At 42.9% G+C, this 23,033-nt stretch overlaps 1 protein-coding gene across 2 annotated transcripts in view; it reads right to left on the bottom strand.

Annotated features, from left to right (window-relative positions):
- Nucleotides 1-2,781: 2,781 nt before the first annotated feature.
- The window catches only part of NXPE3 (neurexophilin and PC-esterase domain family member 3), a 36,538-nt gene continuing 16,286 nt past the window's right edge, over nucleotides 2,782-23,033 (bottom strand). Inside the window, exons 2-5 of one of the 2 annotated variants that reach the window (XM_080919326.1) lie at nucleotides 20,414-21,168; nucleotides 14,885-14,958; nucleotides 6,745-6,951; nucleotides 2,782-3,376 (exon numbers count right to left, since the gene is read on the bottom strand). In XM_080919326.1, coding sequence (XP_080775452.1) covers nucleotides 2,826-3,376; nucleotides 6,745-6,951; nucleotides 14,885-14,958; nucleotides 20,414-21,168 — 1,587 coding nt within the window. In that variant the 3' untranslated portion in view covers nucleotides 2,782-2,825. The remainder of the gene's footprint in view (nucleotides 3,377-6,744; nucleotides 6,952-14,884; nucleotides 14,959-20,413; nucleotides 21,169-23,033) is intronic. The other variant, XM_080919327.1, reaches the window with a different exon arrangement.

Raw genomic sequence — 23,033 nt, 5'->3', positions numbered from 1 at the left:
GGACTTTATCAAATTGTTAAGACCTTGTGAAACTTGTTAAGACCTTGTGAAACCAAACTGAAAAGCAAGAACTAAAGCAGCTCACAAGAAATCAGCCATGGAAACAAATCACTCTAAAGAAATGGTGGGTGGTCCTTGAAATATCACTGGGAAGTTAGCTTCTCCTTTCCCACCTCCCAAAATTTCTCCTTAGGGAAGTGCTGAGAAGTTCTCAAAACACAGCATAACCTTATGGAGGTGAAAGCAGTTGTAGCTAGGCAGGGCATGGGCGCTATGCACCTGAGTCCAAGTCTAACCTGAGCTATTCCTGTAAAGAAATGGAGCTAATATCACCGAAACTATTAAATTATGACCAGAACTAACGCTTGATAAAGCTTTAAGTAATAGATGAGCAATGTTACCCACTTCTCTAGGTCAATCTTTTCTTTGTCACCATTTCTCAAAGTGTAAAACCCTACAACTAACTGCATTAGAACCTCTTGGCATTTGTCACAAAAGGTTATTAATTCCTTAATCCCTGGAGATATTGTCCTTAACTCAATTTTATCAAAAACTGCAAGCTTAAGGACCACTTAAAATGAACCTGGGGGATGGGGGTGGGGGTTTTTTGGGTTTTGTTGTTTTGTTTTGTTTTTTTTGTTGTTGTTTTGTTTTGTTTTTGTCATTTTGCTTCATCTTTCGAGACAGGGTTTCTCTGTGTAGCCCTGGCTGACCTGAAACTCACTCTGTAGACCAGGCTGGTCTCAAACTCAGACTCACTGGCCTCAGCCTCCCAAGTGCTAGTATTTTATGAGCTATTTTAATGAGCTTTTTTAACCAGGCTGGTGGCACAGCCTTATAGGCCCAGCTACTGACTTCCAGAGGCTAAGTCAGGAAGGAGGAAAATTCAAAGCCTGTGTAAGCTACAAAGTAAATTCAAGAGCAGCCTATGAACTTAGGACTTCTCTTAAAATTAAAAGTTTAAAAGACAAAAGAAAGAAAGGAAGGGAGGGAGGGAGGGAGGGAGGGAGGGAGGGAGGGAAAAGGGAGGGAGGGAGGAAGGAAGGAAGGAAGGGAGGGAGGGAGAGAGGGAGGGAGGGAGGGAAAGAGGGAAAGAGGGAGGAAAGAAGGGAAGGAGGGAGGGAGAGAGGGAGAGAAAGAGGGAGGGAGGGAAAGAGGGAGGGAGGGAGGAAGGAAGAAAGGAAGGAAGGAAAGAAGGAAGGAAGGAAGGAAGGAAGGACTGGGGGGTTAGCTTATTTAGCAGTGTCCCAGTAGGATTAAGCTTCAGTATTGCAAAAACTAAGTTAACATAATACATTTAACTTCACTGGTCCTAAACTCCAAAAACAATTCTATCTTACACACTTCAAACAAAATAGTTTATAAACTTATGGTCCCCAAGAGTAATAACTTAAGTTCTTTGCATTAAGAAATCAAGATACCCATTTCTGAAAGATTCATATTTTTCTTGCTTTAGCATCTCCATTTCCCAAGTCAGCCCAGTGTTTACACAGGTCTGTTCAGGAAAAGCAAAAGTAAATTATAACCTCTCATAATGTAAAAACTACTTATTAAATGATCCTAAATTTATTTTTAAAAACATTTGATAGTAATAAGACAAAGTCCAATAAAATGACCAATCCTGTTATTTTGGGATATCCAGAAATGGGCTAGGAATGTAACTCAGTTGGTAGAGCAATTTTCTAGTATATACAAGGCCCAAGGCTTGAACCACAGTCCAAAAAGCCAGGAAGAAGAGCAGATAGCTTAATAACAGCTTCTTACATGCAAGCATGAGACAACATGTATGTATAACTTATGCCCAAATCAAGAAATGCTTGTCATGGATTTTAATATCTAATTTTATTAACTTCTGATCTGGTTTCATGTCTGGTTTCTATATATATGTCATGACAGCCAAAAGCAAAGAGAAACATTTGGAATTGCTGAGGGAAGAAACCCTACAATTCTATGAGAGTCAGCAGTATTCTTTACATAAAAGTCAGCTCTTAAAACCCACAAAAAAAAAAAAAAAAAAAACACACACACACACACACACGCTTCAGAACACAAAAATAAACTATTTACATATTTGTTTCCAAAAGTGGCAATTCTAGTATAAGAATTTATCACATAAAATTCAGCTGAATCAAGTAAGAAATATTTCTCCAGTGCCAATATCAATCCGAAGCAGAGGCTGTATGCTACTTCATTTTGCTTCTTTCCAGATAAAAGCAGGAAATAGTTAATATCCTCATATAAAACTCTGACCACACACATTGGCCTTTACAAGTGATTGAGAAAAAAAAAAAAGTAAGTCAATAGAAACTCCTGAGATACGGGCAGTCTTCATTGTGGCCACTGGAACCTCTAGCAATAACTCCTCTCTATTCACGAGGAGGGAACTTTGTGCTATTCATGAAGACAGATGTGTTCAAAGTCCTTTTCCAGGTAAGTGGCAAACACAGCACTGCCAACCAAATCTATCCCTTCTGTTTATATCAAAGCGCTCTCATGGGCACCAGCCGAGTCATCTCTACCCCAGGAGAAGCCAGTTCTTAACCACTCACTAGCAGCTTTGGTTACAAGGGCAATACAGTGTGCAGATGCGGTAGTGGGAGCTCTACAATGGCTATGTCAAGACGGGAAAATACTATAGGTAGATACAAATGCAGTCTACACTGCCTAAGTTCACGACAAGTCATTACGCAAAGTACAGCTCTTTTCAGAAATGTCAAACAAGTTGAGAGCATCCATTTCACAATGGAGTCAACCACAAATTTTCTATGCTGCAGGTCAACTGGAAAGGTCACTGAACGTGGTTGCTCTAGTGTACCTGAGGGTAGCTAGGTCTCCAAGGGGCATACGTAAGATAAAAACATGTCCAGCTGGTTCTTCACAATCACTTCATCTGGATGCAGTTTGTGGGGTAGATGATGAGCTAAGGTCATCTCCCAGGCATCAACAAGGTAGACTCCGACCCCTGAAAACATCCTCCGAAGGACAGTGTCCAGTTGAAAGTTGTACCAGTCGCTGTTGTAAAGGCTCACCTCAGGCCCCAGCTCTTGGGCATTGCCCGTCCGGACAACAACCACAGTCTTAGGACTTCGATCCAGGAGTTGGACCACTGCTCGTCTGATGTTCCTGAGCCTCCGGATATAGACTTCCAAGGGGAATGTGCTGAAGTGAGACCAGACAGCTATGGCCACCACCGTGTTCTTCCCACCCACAATCCTGTTCAGTTCATTTGCCACATAATGGAGCTCATTACTAAAGACGCTCGTGAAGCGGATGGGCGGACCATGACAGCGATAGTGGAGCAAGATGTTGTGTTTCTGGTCCACTGCAAGAAAGGGACCAACGTTCTTGGGACTACCCAAATTAAACTCCACTAAATCTGAAACAAAGGGAAAGAAAATCAGATTCATGAAAACATCCCATCTAAACACATCCATTCTAAATATTCAAGTGGCATTGCAAACAGTTTTTAAAACAGAATGCAACACAGAGGCTCGATGTCTGTTTAACAGGAATACCTATTGCCTGTGTCCCATTTTTGAATCAATGGACTTTTAGTCTAGTGCCATAATTATTCAAACCATACCCAAAGCATCGCATAATAAGCAATATTATCAGTGACAGTCTGCACATGTCTAGGATGATTCCCTCCACTGAGCTGAGAAATTTTGCTATTTGCGTGGGCAACTGAATATTTAAGAATGTAGTTGACATTCATATTTTATTCTTCTAATAGATGAGTATCTTCCACGACAGGGTCTGTAACTTCTGTTCCATGAGAACCTTTCAGTAACAGCACATATCTTTTTGAAAATGCTGCCATTTGCAACACCATGAACAGTCCAGGAAGGAAGCCACGCCAAGTGAAATAAGCCCAGCACAGAAGGAAAATTCACCACGGCCTCTCTTCTGTGCAGTAAGTATAAGAGTTTAATACTCAGAGGGTAGAAACTCACCAGAAGCTGGGGAGCTTGGGAAGCAAAGAGGAGAAGTTAATTAAAGATACCTAATTCTAGTGAGGAGGAGTCAGTTTGTGAGACTTAGCATACTGAGGTACATGGTGAGGCTCAGTATAAGGGCCATAGTTGATAATAATGTCAGAATCTCACAGAGAGTTCAAAGGTTGTCACTGTCAATAAATAATCATATGAAGTTACAAGTATGTTGGCTTGATAAAATCATTCTATCAATAAGCCCTAATGTACCCTCTACATACTTGCACTTATCTATCAATTAAAACAAATATTCCGGCCAAGAATGATAGCATATGTTTGGAATACCAGCACTTGGGAGGCTAAGGCAGGGGGATTACTGAGTTTAAAGCTTCCCAGGGCTACAGAGAGAAATCTTGCCTCAAAATAGGTAAACAAATAAATTTTTTTAGAAAGTAAAATAATCTAAATTATATTCCTGAATTTAAAAACAAGAACAAGAAAACAAGTTCCTTGTTTTTCCAATAAGCAAAAGAAAAGGCGTGGTTCTATTTCTGTTGACTGTAAGTCTACCCAGGAGTGAAAACCTTACAAGAAACTTGTCTGGCATAAGAAATGAAAATGTTAAGTGGGGCGTGGTGTGCACCCCTTGATCCTAGTGCTAGGATGGCAGAGGCAGGTGGATCACTAGAATCATGAGCCAGCCTGGTCTACAGAGTGAATTCTGGTCTAGCCAGATAGTGATAGCATGTCTCAGATAAGAGAAAAAAGAAGAAACGTGTGTATTGGTGGTGGGGGAGTGTCCGTAGCACAAATTAGAAATCTTTTCACTTCCTCCCCTTAAGTTGCTGTTCATGGCCCAGTTCCTACAAAATCTACACATATGGGAAGCTGAGGCAGGAGGATTTCTCATAAGCAGAGCCAGGCTGATATATAAAGCAACCTGCAGGCAAAGACTGTCTCAAACTGAATACAGACATACATACACACACACGTACACATACATACATACTAAATGTTGATAATGCAATTCCATTCACACTTCCCTGGCAACTCTCCAGTGCCCACTTCCATGGGTACCATAAATCAGTAAAGACATATCGGAGGCTTGCCTCACAGTGTATAGTCAATTCTGAAAAGGACACACCATATTAGACATTTCCCTGAAGGGTTAAGGCAGGCTTCACTCTTTCCTTTCTGGCACACCAAGCTTCTCCTTAGACTCTCCTGCTTGACTCATCACTATTTTTCCTCCAGAGTTAAAGTGAATGAAAGTTCACACTATCATTTACTTTTGATAAAGATCAGGCACCCACACAAGGCTTTATTTTATCAGATAAAAATCTGTCTGTAAAGGGTCTTGTGGAAAATGATCAAAACAGTCCATGTGATCATTGCTATTAAAGGAAATATCAGGCTACGTCATCAGAAATTATGAAGCAGCAACTGCAGCGGCCTTGGAGGCCTGCGGGGTCAGCACCAAGGCTCGCCCAGCATCGCACCACACACTGCTTCCTCCGCCACATCTGTAATTAGGCTTCACTAACAAGAACTCGACCATATCTGCTTCAACGAGAAAAGAAAAAAGCAGAACTCGCTTTCTCTTCCTTTTGGGGTAAAATCTGCTTCCTTTTCTTTTAAAAAGTAAATTAGAGATGATGGGGAAAAGCATCATAAGCAACTCATACATAAAACAATGAGAATTTATATTACAATGAATAAATAAATAAAGTAAAAATCTCAATGATTAAGAGCACTCACTGCTGTTTCAAAGACCCTAAGTTCAATTCCCAGCACCCACATGGCAACTCGTGACTATCTGGTGCCGTTTTTCTGGTGTGCAGATGTGCATGCAGAGTATTCCTGTTCATAAATAAATAAATCTTCAAAAAAAAAAAAACTAGATTTACCACCATAAAAAAAATTGGGCCCCATACAGGTTGAGGAGAAGGTTCAATCAGTACTAGCATACACCTGAGCAAATCAGAGAGGCAACACACACACACACACACACACACACACACAGCAGGGAGGAGCTGGGGAGGCATCGACAGCCAGGCCAGTGAAAGACTCAACCTCACAAAACAAGCTGGACAGAGCCGGAGAACAACACCCGAGGCTGGCCTCGGCCTCTACACTCATTCCTTACACACGCCCACTTGCACCCACACACACACACACAAAACACACACATAGTTCCCACAACAACCACCTGCTCCTTAACAGATAAGGTGTCTCCTGTGGCTAAGCAGTAGGTCTACAAGCAGTAGAGTCTCACTCTGGATCTGAAGAGGACACAGAGCTAGGCTAAGAATGCTGGGCCTTGCCCAGTATCTCAACAGCAGCCAGCTCTTTCTCGGTGAGAGGCCCCACTGATGCCTTTGCTGCAGGGATACATTTAGCTGCTTCCTTTCAGTAAAATCCTGTATAGACCTAGAACTGAGCCACATGGAACTGGAAAAGAGACAACCGGCTGTGGCCAACAGTTTCATGATCTAGAATATTGAAGGGAAAGGACACCTGTGAGGTGACCTAGTGCCAGTGTCTAATCTGACACTGGGAAGTGCATGACTCATCCAAGGTCACAGAGAGTCAGTGGCCTAAGCCTCATGGGAACATGGCGCCCCCACCAAGGAAGACTCTGCAGGCAACCAGAGGCTGGCTGTCACATATCTTGCAGGGAGACAGACTTTACGGAGAGATCACCTCCTCACCTGACTGTTCTCTTCAGGCTCAAAGGTGAGTCGGTTCATCCCAAATCTCATGATTCCACACATACAGGGAACAGTCACGAAACCAAAAGCAGAGCACCAACCTGGGACAAATGCAGTGAGGTATTCAAACCACTGCCTGATTGTTGAGTCACCGAATAAATACACCATTTTTCTTTGCAAGCATTCTGTAATGTTGTCGGGGTCATTGAAACGGCGCATCTTAAACCTCCTGGGCCTCCACTGGTTTTTGTAGAAATATCCAGAAGGAAAAGTTCCTGAGCTTTGAGATACTTCTAGGTCATCAGTTTCTACAAAAAAGAGAGAGAGAGAGAGAGAGAGAGGGAAATCTATTATAAGATTCTGAAATTCATCTCCAAAAACAGATACAAAAATGTTTCCAGAAAAGAAAAAAAAAAAGAACTATACAACTATACCCACATATTTGCTGGCCTGGAAGCTTAGAGGCAGTACTTCCTGTTGTCATAGCTTGAAGAAATCCCAGGCTTTCCCCTCACCCCACCCCACCCCACCCCCAACGTTAAAATGTGAAGATGAGAAGCAGGTTGGAGAGAGGGTATTGGAGGGCACGGGGGCAAAAAACACTCCAGGCGTTCCTTGTGTGTATGTGTATGTTCAGCGAAGTTCAAAATAAAAGAAGACAAAACCCAGGAAACGCAAGTATCTACCCAGTGCTATTTCAGGATGGAAGTGGTTTTTATCCCAGTACCTGGAAGCCAAATGATAAACTGATCTCACATTAAGTAATATATATGTGATCCACACACACATAAACAAATTTTAATACAGCATTCTTAATACAATGCCTCCTGTCCAACTAAATGTTCTAAATTCCGCTTTTAATTCTTGGGAGACGCCACCACGGTGGAAGCAACGACAAGACTTCAAAATGCATTGTAGCTCCCATGCCTTACAAGTCACCTCTGTTCTGGGCTCTGTTGGAGGCATTCACACGTTACCTCCTGTAGGTAGGCTCACACAACCTCCTTAAAGTTCCTATCCGTGCCCCTGCTGGTCTGAGGGATTAGCCTGAGCCAAGGCCCTGAGCTGAGCTCATCAAGAGACACCGTGGGAACCAGAGCCAAGCGGGTGAGCCCCCAGCTTCTCAGTGACCGCTTCAGGACATTTGAAAACCGCGTGCTCCAAAAGGCCAGCCATTTCTTTCAGCGTCTCCCTGAGGATATAAACTTATTCCTTTTTAAATAACTCCAGCGTATAGCCTCCAAATAACAGCAATCATTTCATGCCACTACCTCACACACCCCGGGGTTCAGCACCAATCACAGAATCCAATCACGTCAGTCACCCGCGAAGCCACGATCGGGATGGAAATGCTAGATGACCTACCTAGACGTTTAAACATAAGTCGGACTATTCGCGATGGTTTTCAAGGTATTTCACTCCTTAACCCTGTCCATGTTACTCAATCCAAATTATTTTGTGTTTCCAAATCTCTCTTTAAAAATGCACATTTTCTAGCTTGTTTACGTAAAGAGAAAGCAGAAATGTAATCTATTCTTGTTGTTTGCCTCCAAAAACAGATGAAGACTATTCCTATTAATACAACCATGCCTACATATTTGCCAGTCTGCCAGCTTATGGATGTCATTTCCTGTTGTCATAGGGCAGCAGTGTTGCAGGATTTCCGCTGACAGTTCATATTTAACCCCCCCCCCCCTTCGTCATCTTGATTGGTTCGGCGACTAAGTAGAAAAGGAACTGGTATTTTGCAAAGGTATTAATTTGGCAAATATGATGAGAAAGGGAAATAATAAAAGCATTTATTTGATTTATACAAGAGTCATTTCCTTGGCCAGAAATATTAGGGCACACTCAGGAGGTACAGCTCCACTACTCAGGAGGCTGAGGCAGGAGGATCACTTGAGCTTGGAAGTTCAAGACCAACTTAGACACCCAGTATGACTCCATCTCAGAAAGAGGCCAAAAGAATCACAGTGCAAAAACAAAGAAAACATGCTATCCAGTGTTCCTCCCCCCCCACCCCCCACCTCCGTTGTTTGTTATATTATTATTACATTCAGTGTGTGCACTTGTGCGCATGCATGCCAGAAAAAAGAGCGTGTGTGTGTGTGTGTGTGTGTGTGTGTGTGTGTGTGTGTGTGTGTGTACAGCTTATAGGAATAGGTTCTTTGCTTCTGCTGTGCGGAAGCCAGGGATCAAACACAAGTTATCAGGCTAGGCTGTCCCGGCTTTACCAGCAGAGCTGTCTCGCCTGCCCTCCTTGATTTAATGTTTCCAAGCTGCATAGCCAGAGTCCTGCAGAGAACACACCTGGGGCACAAAGAAAATATTTACTGGAATGAGAATTAAAAGTGATTTTGAAGTTACAATTTTCCCCCCTGGTAATTTGGCAGATTCAGTTATTTTGTGTCAAATACATGTTAAAAAGAAAAGTATATATCACACAGGAAGCAATTACCATTTCCATGAGAATGTTAATTATATTTACTACCAGAGTTTAGTCAAGCAAAGCAAATCAATTACTGAACCTGACATTCATTCTTTAAATGTAGGATGCTGTTTAGGAGCAAAACGCACGTACCTATAGTGCCCCCTTGTGGTCAACTTGTACACAAGCGTTTCCTGACTGGTTTCAAATAATAGGAAGTTGCTTAAAAAGTGTTTCTTGGATTCTGGGGTTTCCCATGTACTGTGGATGTTTCCTCCATAGGGGGCACTAATCAGTATCTATCCATCCCCCACCCACCACAGTCCCAAAGACAAGCCAAGGTTTGGTTCTACCAAAGTTCACCCTGGGCAACCAATGAGTTTCCTGCAGCTACTTACAGGGTGTGGATGAGGGGTTACTGACAGGAGCGTGTCACCACACAGAATGAGGGGTTATTGACACTGGAATGCCTTCGCCCAGAGACAGGAACCGGCTTCCCAGTAGCAACAGATGGAGTCCCGTTCTCGTAGTCTTCCTCAGCCTACATACTCTATCCCCATCAGGCCTCAAAGACCACTAGAAGCTAAGGCGAATGGCTGAGAACCCTAGCTGGTAGCTCCGGTGAGTATCCAAAGACGCTCCTAATCATTCCTCCTGAGAAAATGCCAACAGCCAACAAACCCAGCTGTGGTGACCTTTTGCAGGCAGATACTACTGGTCTTAGGATGGTGGTGATTATTCTGCCCAGAGGAAACAGTGCTGAACAACTCCACATCATCTATTAGCCTAATGAGGGGTATCTGGACCAAAAAACAGAACAAGGATGAGAAGAGAAAAACCTGAGAAATCTTCCTCAACCTATAAAGATGAGAAGAGGGCTGGAGAGATGGCTCAGTGGTTAAGAGCACTGACTACTCTTCCAGAGGTCCTGAGTTCAATTCCTAGCAACCACATGGTGGCTTACAGCCATCTATAATCTTGCGCCCTCTTCTGGTGTATCTGAAGACAGCAACACTGTACTCATATACATAAAATGAATAAAATCTTATTTAAAAAATGAAAACAAAAAAGTAAAAATGAAAGGATGAAAGAGAGACCATAAGAATTAAGGGCAGAAATTTGGGTACCCTCTCAGCAAGATAAGCAAGGCCCCCATAAGGAATGAGTTCAAATTTCCAACAAGGGTGGAATCCATCAAAGTCCCTGAGTCATTTAGCTGTGTGTAGGGACCACAGTACACATATTAGTAAATATTCATCAGCAACTCTAATACTGGGCAAGTCTGTCCTCCACCAACATTTGCCCTTGATATGCAGGCCTATTCTGACTAAATGCAGCTTCTTGCTTTTGACTGAAATGACAGCATTGTGTGTTGGTACCATGGCAGTCTCGAGAGATACACAACACTCTAAATATACATCTTAGGGGGAATGAATTAGCTTATATGTAAGTAGTAAAACGTGTAGGAAAGAGAGCTTCAAAATAGAGAAGTCATAGAAAACTAAGAAAGGAGTAAATATTGTGAATTCTTTCACATCAATTATAAAATCTTCCCTGGCAATGTCACTCGGAGTCTGGTACAAAGTGATTGTGTGTTATTGTTACCCTGTTTGGATGGCTAGGATGGGGAGGACACAAAATGAGCCTATGACATCTACTTGTGTCAGAGAGAAAGGAAGTGCTCGATAAAGAGCATAGATCAAGAGTGTGGTGAGCCCTAGCACATGCAGAACGCCAGCAGTGGGGAGGTGGAGGCAGGAGAATTTCATATTTGAGGCCAGTGTACGTTTACAGACTCCAAACCGAAAAGGTTCTCAATTGTCAAATTCAGAACAATTTTTGGCCCAAACACACACATACACCCTGAAATAGTGACGGAGTTAAGCTGAGCCTTATCTCAAAAGCTAAGTAGCTGAGCACAGAGATGCACACCTTTGGTCTCAGCCTTTTCTGTGAGTCCGGAGTCCAGCCTGTCCTACAGAGTTCCACAAGAGCCAGGGCTATACACTGAAACCCCGTCTCAAAAAAAAAAAAAAAAGAGAGAGAGAGAGAGAGAAAAAGAAAAAGAAAGAAAGAAAGAAAGGAAGAAAGGGAGGGAGGGAGGGAGGGAGGGAGGGAGGGAGGGAAGAAGGAGGGAGGGAAGAGGGAGAGAGGGAGGGAGGGAGACAGTTAAATTAAGAGAAACAAATATAATGGCAAGTGTATAGTGATGTTGACATGAACAAGGAAAACCCTTGTTCACACCAGTATTCCAATAAATAAATCTTGAAAGGAATATCATAGAAATCATTGCTATAGTTGAATCCAACAGAAGCTGAAGTTAGTAGGTGTGGTGGTTTGAATATGTTAGGCCCAGGGAGTGGCACTACTAGGAGGTGTGGCCTTGTTGGAGTAAGTGTGCCACCGTGGAGGTGGGTTTGGAGACTTAGTCTGGATTTTACTGCTGTGAACAGACACCATGGCCAAAGCAACTCTTATAAGAACATTACGTTGGCACTGGCTTACAGGTTCAGAGGTTCAATCCATTTTCAGTCCAAGCCATCAGGAGCATGGCAGCATCCAGGCAGGCATGGTGTAGCAGGATCTGAGAGTTCTACATCTTCATCCAAAGGCGAACAGGAAAGGACTGGCTTCCAGGCAGCTAGGAAGAAGGTCTTAAAGCCCACTTCAACAGTAACACACCGACTCCAAGGCTATACCTCCAAATAGTGCCACTCCCTGGGCCTAACATATTCAAACCCCTATAGAGACCCTCCTCCTAGTTTCCTGGAAACCACTCTGAGATGAAGATGTAGAACTCTCAGCTCCTCCTGCACCATGCCTGCCTGGATGCTGCCCTGCTCCCACCTTGATAACAGACTGAACCTCTGAACCTGTAAGCCAGCCCCAATTAAATGTTGTCTTTGACAGGAGTTGCCTTGGTTATGATGTCTGTTCACAGCAATGTAAATCCTAAGACGGTAAGAAAAAGTTTAAGTAGAAACAGGATGTTTACATAGAAGAAAACACAGAGACCCTTAATAGGATCTTAAAGTGCCACCTCTGGAAGTTGTGGACCACTGGGAAGGTCTCTCAATCTGAGCTCCTTGGATATACAAAGCAAATTTTACCTAATTACGTACCTACTATAGTATGACCCTCTTACTGAAAGCCAGAGTATTCTGTACTTAATAACTTTGAGTTACTTTCTTCCCTCAAAAAAAAGCCTTCCCCTGCAAATTTAATCTGTCTGCTCTCTACCCAAAATAGTACATCACAAACGCAGGCCACTTTCTGGCTGACCTGGGACCTGCTGATTAGAGGTAAACTAAAGCATCTTCTGCCTCATTAGCTTCAGGATGGTGTAAATGGGACTCGTGGGTGGATATGAAGCAGCAGCCGTGAGTCCCTCAGTACTGAAGCTGAGTATAAACGGGCCCTGCAATCCTCCTGTGTGTTCTGTCCACAGCGGATAAAGAATTTCCCATCACTAAAATGTTGAAGAATGGTGGTGGGAGGGGGGAGATCTGGAGAGGTGGCTCACTGGTTAAGAGCATGGGCTGTTCTTCCAGAGGTCCTGAGTTCAAATCCCAGCAACCATCTGAAATGTGGTCCAATGCCCTCTTCTGGCCTGCAGGTGTACCTGTAAACAGAGTACTCATCTACATAAAACAAATAAATAAATCTATAAAACCAAACAAGTTTTTTGAAGAGTGGGTTTGTGTAGTGGTGGTCAATGCCTTTAACTCAACCACTTAGAAGGCAAGGAAAGGTAGATCTCTGAGTTCAAGGACAGCCAGGGCTCCACAGAGAAGGCCTATCTCACACCCCCCCTCCTAAAATATTTTTTGAAGAACAAAAGCTTCTCCTACTAACCACTTGACAGCACACCTGGTAAGCACCGTCAGAGGGAGGGAAAGAAGGTAAGGGTTTGAAGTGCAGTGCTTCTGAGACACACCGCATGTACTATGCACACATCCCTACAATTGGCAAGTCACCTGGTTCATTAGAAAGCAAATACAGGTCTTCGTCAGGAGACTAAGCCTTCTCACAGCTAACAGTGAAGGCCAGATGTACATCTGGCCTATACATTTTATTTATATCATGTAATTTTTTTCACGATTATTAATTCAATATCTGAATTAGATACCAGTGTTTTAAAACATGTAACTATCACATTTTAAAACTCAGATTATTTGGGGTTATGGGAACAAAAACAAAACAAACAAAGGAAACCTTAAGATTTCTGGTTTGATGCAGGGAAGAAAATCTACAGGTCCGGCCACAGTGGGTTTGTTTGGCAGGAAAAAAAGGACCACACTGCCCCCTGGAGGTAGTGCTGGTTCTTTGATTCGTTCTGCTCAGCTTACAAAAGGAGGCATCGATCTAATAGCCTTCCCGTTTACTGCATGTGATTTATACACCTAGTGCCTGAGGCAAAGGGGGTGACAATGTATGCAGTGTGGGACACCACTGCTCTCAATAACCACAAAGCTCTGCCTCCCACCTACACTTCTCCTTGCTCCCTAAATTAGTAAATTTAGCACAGCAAAGGCACCACACTCCTCTGAGTCACTCTGTTCTTGGTGCTTTGAGACAAAGTCTCACTCTGTAGCCAAGGCTAGCCTGGAAGTCAGTATGTTTGTAGTGCAGGCTAGCCTTGAACTCAAAGCAGTTCCCCTCCCTCATCCTCCCAAGAATGACGGGTAGCTGTGACCCCATGTTCCCAGACTACTCTTCATTATCAATACCTAAGCCAGTATCAGAATTGCACCAACTTGTGACTTGTGTGTGCTTGTGTGTCAGTGTTCACACAGACGTGTCAGCCTCCAACAGAACTTTTATATACTGCCGAATATGATGAAGTTGCTGAGTGTGTGACTCTAAAACCTGAGGCTGGTGTTTCTATTGTGTTGTTCCTTTCATTTCAAGTCATTTCTGTTTTAATAGCCACAAAAGACTAGGAGCTTCCACATGGGATAACACAGCTCTAGAGCAGTGGTTCTCAACCTTCCTAATGCTGAGACCCTTTAATATAGTTCCTCATGTTGTGGTGAGCTCAAACCATACAATTATTTCACTGCACTTCACAACTGTTATTTTGCTACTTTATAAATAAAATGTAAATATCTGCGGTTTTTTCCTATGGTCTTGTGAGCCCCCCAAGGAGTCGGGACCCATAGGTTGAGAACTCTCCTAGAGGCTCTTCAAGAGACAAATATAGAGTGTACAATGGAAGAAAAAGAAGACAACTTTTGGCCTGTAGAGATGGCTCAGCAGATAAGAGCACTGACTTCATTCAAAGGTCCTGAGTTCAATTCCCAGCAACCACATGGTGGCTCACAACCATCTGTAATGGGATCCGATGCCCTCTTCTGGTTTCTCTGAAGACAGCTACAGTTTACGCACATGTATTAAATAAATACATCTTTTAAAAAAAGACAACTTTCACATTAGCAGACATAGCAAAATCCAGAATTACGTAAACAAGATCTAGCTGATTTTTTAAAATTAAGCTTTTAATAGTTTCAGATTATACCCAGAAGTACCCATGGCATATGAATGGGTAAAAACAAAAAATTTTTGTACCAACAATCCCCTTAACAAAAATGCAACATGTGCCTTGGGCTGGAGAGATGACTCAGCAATTCAGAGCCCCGGCTGCTCCTGCAGAGGACCTAGGCTGGCTCAGAAGCCACAGGGCTGACCAGCTCCAGATCTGACACCCTTACCTGCGTCCGGAGAGAACTGCATGCCTGAGGTACACGAGCAGACATGCAGGGAAAACACTGTAAAACAAGAAAAGGAGACATCAGCAAGCTCATTTCTCTTACCTTTGATCCTCCTGGGAATCACGGTCACCCAGTCCGGTCCACTGGAGTTGATTGGCATTTTGATATTCACACCACTTTAGAAGGAATTAAAAAAAAAAAAAAAAAAAAAAAAACAAGCTTAGACGGACATGTCTGTAGTTGTGTATTTTACCTGTAAGTGCAAAAACTACGTATGCTTTCACCAAGCACAGGTGAAGCAGGAAATTAACCAACATGGCTAAGTCAATAAACTAGACACACATGTATGATGGATGGATGGATGGATGGATGGACGGACAGACAGACAGACAGATAGACAGCCCCAAAAATGACTAACTTCAGGTTGAATAACTCCTTTTGGGATCCGAGAATGTCTACTTTGTTACCACATATTTTTGAGGCCACAAGTCCACACTGGACTAAGTCATACGTTACACGTCTTAGACATGCCCAGAACTGAGAGAAAACCCGAGGAGATGCCTGCCCCGAAACAGTACTCAAACAGGACTTTCTTCAATTATAGACTCCTTGGTGTCTGTTCCCCTTAACTGTATCATATATTCCTCAAGGGTATGAATGGGTGGGACTTCTCTGTGTCACCTTTGTATCTTTAGACCACAGACCAGAGTCTAAGCTCAGTAATTTCTTTTAAGGAACTGCATGGAAAACTGAGGGAGGATGAAAGCAAGTGGCGAAGAATGGGAAACAAGTTTTAAAAATGGAGACTGCTCAGCCTCCTGATACAGGATTGGACCTGGATATTCTCACTTCTTCATCAGTTGCACAAAAAAAAAAGTGTTCATCCTATAGAAAATTAATTAGTAAGCTTCTTCTATATTCTGAGCACCATGCTAGCCCTGGCTTATGTGGAAAAACTCCCAGAATCTCCTCCCTAATTGGAACTGACATTCTATAGAAGGAGACAGAAAACTAAGTGGTGAAGTAACTATTCAGGGCTGGCCACACTGGAGGGTAATGTTATTTCATATCTTACATAGCGACATTGGATGACCTTCAAGAGCACACATACAAACCGCTCTCATGAGCTTAGAGTTTGTTATACAAAAATAGATACTCTCATCTAAAAATGCCTGAAGGATATTTTTCTCCATAATTTTTCTTCAAAAACGCTTAACCTCAATTTAGTCACTTGACAACAAAGCAAATCTAACGTAAAAGACATTTTACACAATACCAGTATTGAAACTGTCCATATCATAAAAAGCTAAAGAGATGAAGAACCTTCCTAGATTTAAAAGGTAACAAAGTACTGTGGTGATTTGAACAAGAATGCCCATCCCCAGCCCCCATAGACTCCTGTGTTTGAATGCTTGGCCCACAGAAACTGGTACTGTTAGAAGGTGTGGCTTTTTTGGAGTAGGTGTGGCCTTGTTAGTTGTAGTAAGTGAGGTCTCATAGGTTCAAGCTACCCAGTGCAGTGCTCGGTGTCCTGGGCCTGTGGATCAAGATGTAGGACTCTCAGCTCCTTCTCCAGCATCACATCTGCCTACACACTGCTTTGCTTCCCACCATGATGACGATGGATTCAACCTCTAAATGTGTAAGCCAGCCCCAGTTAAATATTTTCCTTTTAAGAGTTGCTGTGGTCATAGAGTCTCTTCACAGCAATAAAACCCTAACTAAGACAGTATATAGAATATGATCACAGTTTCTTCAAATAAATGCTTCTTTTGATTTCAAAAAAAGAATATGATCACAAATCAAATTAAGAAAGGACACTACTGGGGAAATGTTGCAGGATCACTGGTCAATAGTGCTCTATCAGTGACAAATGTCCCAAGTATGATAGCTGTACTAAGATTACATGCTGGACAAAGTCCCTGCTCTAGAGAAAAACAAGAATCTAAAAGAAGGTGAATAGGTAGTGGTAACATCAAAGTATTCCCAAAGACCTAAAGCAGTTGGAGAGGGAATTGATTGCTTACTTTTTGATTGGTTGGTTTGGTTGGTTGTGTTTATGTGTGTATGTATGAGTGCAGGTATGCTTGTACACATGTATGACAGGAAGGCCAGAGAACAGCCTCTCATAGGATTTCTCACCATCCCGGGGCTCACCAAGTAGACTACACTGGCTGACTTGAGCGCCCCCAAGCTTGTCTTTACCACCCCCAAACTGGGATCACAATGCTCACCACCACACTCAGATATCTAGTGCACCCTAGAGACCTAACCTGGATCCTCATGTGTGCAGCAATCTCTTTACAGACTGAACTGTCTGCCCTTGAACTCCCAGCCTCTTGCCCTGGCCTCCTGAGTTTGAGTGACAAGTATGATCTACCATGCCTGGGGGTACGGGGGGTGGGGGGAAGCATAGATCATGTTAAAATAAAAAGAGAAGTTCTCAGTGAGACTATCTTTGAAATCCCTGCCCTTATAATAGGATCTTTGAGGGAGAGTCCTTCTCAAGACCACCATTTTCTCTCTCCTAGGGCAAAGAACAAGGATTCTATCACCTTAATTGTCCACCTATGATAAATGCCAAAGCTAGCTGTGAGGTCACTATCTATAATTCCATCACTTGAATAAATGAGGAGAATCACCACAATTCCAGGACAGCCTAGGCTACATACTGAATTCTAGAACAGCCTGGGAAACAATGAGATTCTATATCAAACAAAAGAACAGCAAAGCTTTGTAATTTTTCTTTAAGACTGGCTCTCCTTCTCTTCTGAGTTAGCCTCCTACCATGATCTACAACTTAAGTACTGTGAAGGGTAACAAAATGAAAATCACTCATTGGGTTTCCATCAAATGTAAGCTACCTCAAGCACTGTCCCCAGCAAACACCCAGGTAGAGAGCTTTATAATGATCCTACTACAGCCTACAATGAGCTATTGATTAGCCAGCCTCCCCCAGGACTGCATATAAGGGTGGGCATTTTTCTTCTTTCTATAGCAACAGGTCTTGTTGATCACTTTGTCTCTAATAGTGGGATTTGGTGTTAGGGGTATCTTTTGACTGTTTCGCTATTCAACTCTCTCTCCACTCCTTTTATTCCACTGTTTTTCACATGGAACTTAAATTATAACCCTTCTCTTCCTCCCTCCCTTCTTCTCCTTCTTCCTCCTCCCTCCTGCTCCTTTTCTCCTCCTCCTCTTCCTCTTCTTCTTTTTCCTCTTCCTCCTCCTTCCTTCTCTTCTCCCCCTTTTCCCCCTCCTCCTTCTCCTTCTTCATGGGAGACCCATCAAACAGACTCCAGAAAGGGGCAACTAGATAATCTTCACATGTAAGTTCACAGAAATGAAACAATCTGTTCTTACTCATTAAAAATAGCAAGCTTTGGGTCTAGACACAAGATTTAAATATGTAAATACAGTACACATATATAAATTTTTTAAATAAATGTAATTTAAAAATTAAAGGAAATAAAACTGAAACCCTTGGAGCTTGGCATGGTTACACCCTGTAATTTTCCTCATTTGCTATGTTGGCAAGATGTGTTTTCTTGCCAGTCTAGGTTTATACAGTGAGATTAGTCTTAAAAATAAATAAGTAAATATAAATAAACATTCAGATTTATGTGTGGTTTTTTGTTTGTTTGTTTGTTTGTTTGTTTCATTTGTTTAGTTTCATTTTCAGTTTTTATTCAGCAGTACAAAATACTGGTCTTCTAGAGAACTATCCAGTGAATGCATTGAATGGGCTCCCTCTGCTGGCCGGATGAATAATACAGGACAGGAGTTTGCTTGCATAAAAGGCCACAAGCTACCTTGTAGAAAGAGGAAAATCAGTTTGAGAAATTTGAGAAGCTCCTATAATATTTCAAAATGACATTTATTCTACCAAAATACGTGACCGTGAAAAATTAACACTCAGAATTTCTAACTTTATTCAACAAAAATAGTTCTCTACCAGTTTCACAAGTAAGCATTTCACATGGAAGGAAAAATATTTCTAGGACAAGATCCAGAAGAAGGTGGGGAAGAAGAAAGAATATCATCAAAATATTTTGAATTGAAATTTTAAATTTTAAATTTAAAATAGGAAATACTTATAAAGCCTGGAGGGATGGCTCTGTGGTTAAGAACACTTGTTGCTGTTATAGAGGACCTGGGTTTGACTCCCAGCACCCACATGGTCGTTCACAACCATCTGTGAAACTGTTTCCAGGGATCTGATGCCCTCTTGTGACATGTGTGGACACCAAGCATGCACATGGTACACATACATACATGCAGGCAAAACACCATACACAAAAAGGTTTTTTTTAAAAATATATATCTGTATTTAAATTGTATATTTTCTCTTTTTTTAAACTGTATATTTTCAAAATAATTGTGCTTTTTTTTTTTTTTTTTTTTTTTTTTTGACCAGGTAGTTTTATATGTCATTTCTTCTTTGTTTTTTGTTTTGTTTTGTTTTGGTCACTTAGTAATTATAAACACTTACAAGACAATGAGAAACTGGCTTCTCATTGCAAATTTACCATGTGTTCATGATGGAAACATTCAAAATCCACTCTAGTTTTTTTACTTATTCAATTAGCTATTGTCAGCCATAGTTATCCCGCTACAATAGAACAGTAGAAATAATTTTTTCTATCCAACTTGTTTCCCACCTTTTCATCCCTAAAGTGAAGAAAACGCAAATTTCAACTCAGACGGATTCTCTTCTTTCGTTCTGCTCACTGCCATCCACGGACATTGTGCTGAAAATGCCCGTGCTTATGTTCAAAGCAGATGTCTCAGCAACAGTGCTGTAAGACTTTCCAAAGCTGTTAAAATAGAGGGTCCGCCCTGGGGCACCTCGGTTCTCACGCTTCCTAAGCTAACAGTAACACTGTCATATCCACGGTCAGTTTGGGTATTTAAAAGCCGATCTCTCGCTTCAAAATTTTTAGCTTCACAGGACCTAAACTTCATCTTCTAGACTTCACGACCTCATTTCTGGAGGGGGGGGCAGGGCGTTGGATACATAAATGCCACAGCAGGGGCGGCACTGTTGGGGGTCGGAGAATGACTTTTTGAGAGTTGGCCTTTGCCTTCCACACTGTGAAGGCGGGGCCTCTCTTGTTTCAGCCATGCTACAAACTCCAGGCCAGCTGGTCTTCCAGCTTCTAGATCGTTCTCATATTTCTGCCTCCCATCATGCCATAGGAGTACTGGGGTTACTGGGGGTGTGCTGCGGCAGGCGTTTTATGTGGATGCAAAGGATTGAACTCGGGTGTCAGACTTGCACTGCAAGCGCGTATACTGAGCCGTCTCCCGCTATTCCGGGACTTCTGTTTTAACCTTTTGTGTGAATAAGTAGCTTGCCTATGTAGCAACAAACGTGGCAGTAGCTCTAACATAAAATGTAGCTGAATAAGACAAAAGCTGAAGGGTAACAAGGTCTCTAAGTACAACAAGCACTAAATTTCACTTTGAAAACACTAAACCAAAGTGCACATCTGTTTGTTTTCTTACTCAACACCGTTTCTGATCCAGGGCCAGGTTCCCACAGAGGAGAAATGGATACTTACAAGGAGCTCCCAAATGTGGCAAAGACCGTGGGAAGGATGGTTACCCGCTAGAAGTAGGAAGACATACCTCTGAAAGAAAGCACTTTCGGCAGCAGTGAGAAGGCCCTTCGTGTACCCGCCCTTGAAGTGGTTGATTCGGCTGCTGCAGGGGAGTTTCTTTGGTTTGAAGCAGAACCAGGGCTCCCCAGTGTAAAGGTCCGTAAAGTTGCACAGGGGGAGACTTCCAGGAAGACACACGTTGCACTTCATTGTTTCTGAGATCCTGCCCGATCGGAAGAGACTCTTGAAATAGACCCTGTCTGGATTCTCTTCCTGCAGGCGCTGAAGAACTCTGATCCCTTCACTGGGGTGAACCAGGGACACGGACACTCTAACTCTGCCTGGCCAGAGCAAAGTGAAAAAGACTTTGTAAAATCCATTCTGGTAGTCGACCACTCTGCCCACGGCCCCCGCCTGCAGCCTCGGCGAGTGGATCCGGGCCTGCAGATAGTCTCCTCCGTACTTCTTGGGCTTCCCTCGAAAATCTTGCACATGAACCAGCACCTCCAGCTGGCTCCCCACCCTGAAGAAGGCTGCAGAATTCAAGATGACAAAGTAGCTGGAGGAAGGGTCAGTGCTCTTCACAAACGGGACCAGGTCCACATCGGGCACCTTCCACTGCGAGGCAGCAAGCAAGGCGTCCTCCTCTAAGCGCTCCTGACTGGACAGGGTCTGGTGTTCGTAGCCACAGTAAGCGTTCCGACTGATGCCTGTAGCCTGCGAGGAGACGTACTGTCCACTGCTGTCGATGAACGTCTCTGATATCGTCTCATGGTCCAGGTACTGAAGAGAGAGACAACAGAAACCACGGCAACGATGCTTCTCTGAATATTAGGCAAACAAGCCTCGGCCTCAGTTTAAATTCACAGACGATCGGCCAGGACAACAAACACTGCTTCACCAGCCTGCTAGTTTCACAGTGATTGTAACAGAATAAGAAAGAGTAAGGGAAAATTCAAAGAGCGGTCTCTGTAGCTTCAGAAATGCTACCTGGAGGAGCTGATTGTGGTAAATTACTAGAGAAAAACCTCCCTGAGCTTCTACCATGGAATTTAAATAAATAAATAAACAAATAAATAAGTCACTCGTTATTAATCAGATAAGAAACTACTTTTCCAACCCCTAGCCTACCTGGGAAAGGTGAAACCTTCACCTCCAGCCTGTTCCAGGGATAAGAACCAACAAGTACTAAAGAAGCCCAGATCAGCGGCTACTTGCTCAGCAAAGGCCTCAGCTAAATACAGAATGGCCATGCTCTTCCCGCACACACGATGCCAACTGTCCTGCAGGCCACAGAGCATGGCTCCTGACACGAAGCTCATCATGGCTATAGTTCAAGAACAAATTGTAAGACAAATGAAATGTTTTTAAATTTAAAAAGTCACAATCTGAAGAGAAGCAACACCAGATACAGTAGGGATGCTGGACTTCTCGTTCTGAAGGTTCGAGCCACAGTGAACGCCCCTCGGTGACACAATGCTTGCCTGGGATGCACAGGGTCCTCACTTCAATGTTTAGCACCACAAAAGCCTAAAACAATAACATTTTTAATTAGGCAACTAAGTCTCGGGCCAATGCCTCTGGCAGCTCCTAAGGCTGTGGGAGGCTCTGGGGACCGGAAGCAATGGATACAGTGTGTCAGCACCTCAGGCTCTGACCTCAACCGCCTGCAGCTGCCGTATGATAAGATTATAATGGTTTGTGCTCCCTCCAGATGCCCAAAGCTCTGCTTTTGCAGAGGCAGTCAGGGCTCACGTTAACGATCAGAACGCGAAGATGATCAGACTGGTGAGACTATTAAAAAAAGGTTGTTATGAGCTGCATTATGACAATCCATGATACTGGGGTTGAGGGCAACCCACAGCACCTTGGCATTAGCCTGTGGCCACTAAAATACCAAAAGATATTACCCTGGCTACTGAGATGGCTCGCTGGGTAGAGGTGCTTGGAACCAAGCCTGACGAACGGAGCTCAATCCTCAGAACCTACACGGTAAAAGAAGAACCCCAATTCCTGCAAGTGGTGCGCAGCAGCCAGCACACTCACACAGTTACACAGAACAAAGAAATAAGCCTTTTAAAAAAAATTGGGGTGCTAATCATAGCTTAATATCCAGGAAGCTAAAGATGATACTGAGAATATACAGAGCCCTTGTTTCCTAACACTGGCAACACCAGGTTCAAAGGCTTGTCATGCAGATCATACCATGGGGGTAACACGCGGGAAGCACAAGGTACCCCCACTGGTTTGAGAGCAAAACCTTATCCCAGTGTCAGAAGAACAGTACCCCTTCCCAAGCCGATTCGCATGCTGCACGGAATTTCACAAGAGGGCTTCCTAGGATGAAAACATGAGATGTAATGTGCCATCCAGGGTTCCTACGCCTGAAGTTTGCTCCTATGAGATCAGTTCCTGCCTTCCCTAGGCATCCTCGATTTTATTTAAAGAAAATACAATAACTTGATTTTCGTGTGCTCCATTCATCTCTATGCGTCTATCTTGCCCTTGTGGTCATGGAAGAACATTATTTAATGTTACCATATATCATGGCATTAAGAAAGAAAGTAAATAGACAGCAAGGGGGAAAGCAAGTAAGAAAGAGGTGAGAGTGAAAATATTTTTAAATAAAGAAGTATCTGTCTATAAAG

The sequence above is a fragment of the Micromys minutus genome (assembly GCF_963924665.1).
Source record: "Micromys minutus genome assembly, chromosome: 7".
Taxonomy (NCBI): Eukaryota; Metazoa; Chordata; class Mammalia; order Rodentia; family Muridae; genus Micromys; species Micromys minutus.
This window is presented reverse-complemented; position numbering and strand designations above follow the sequence as displayed.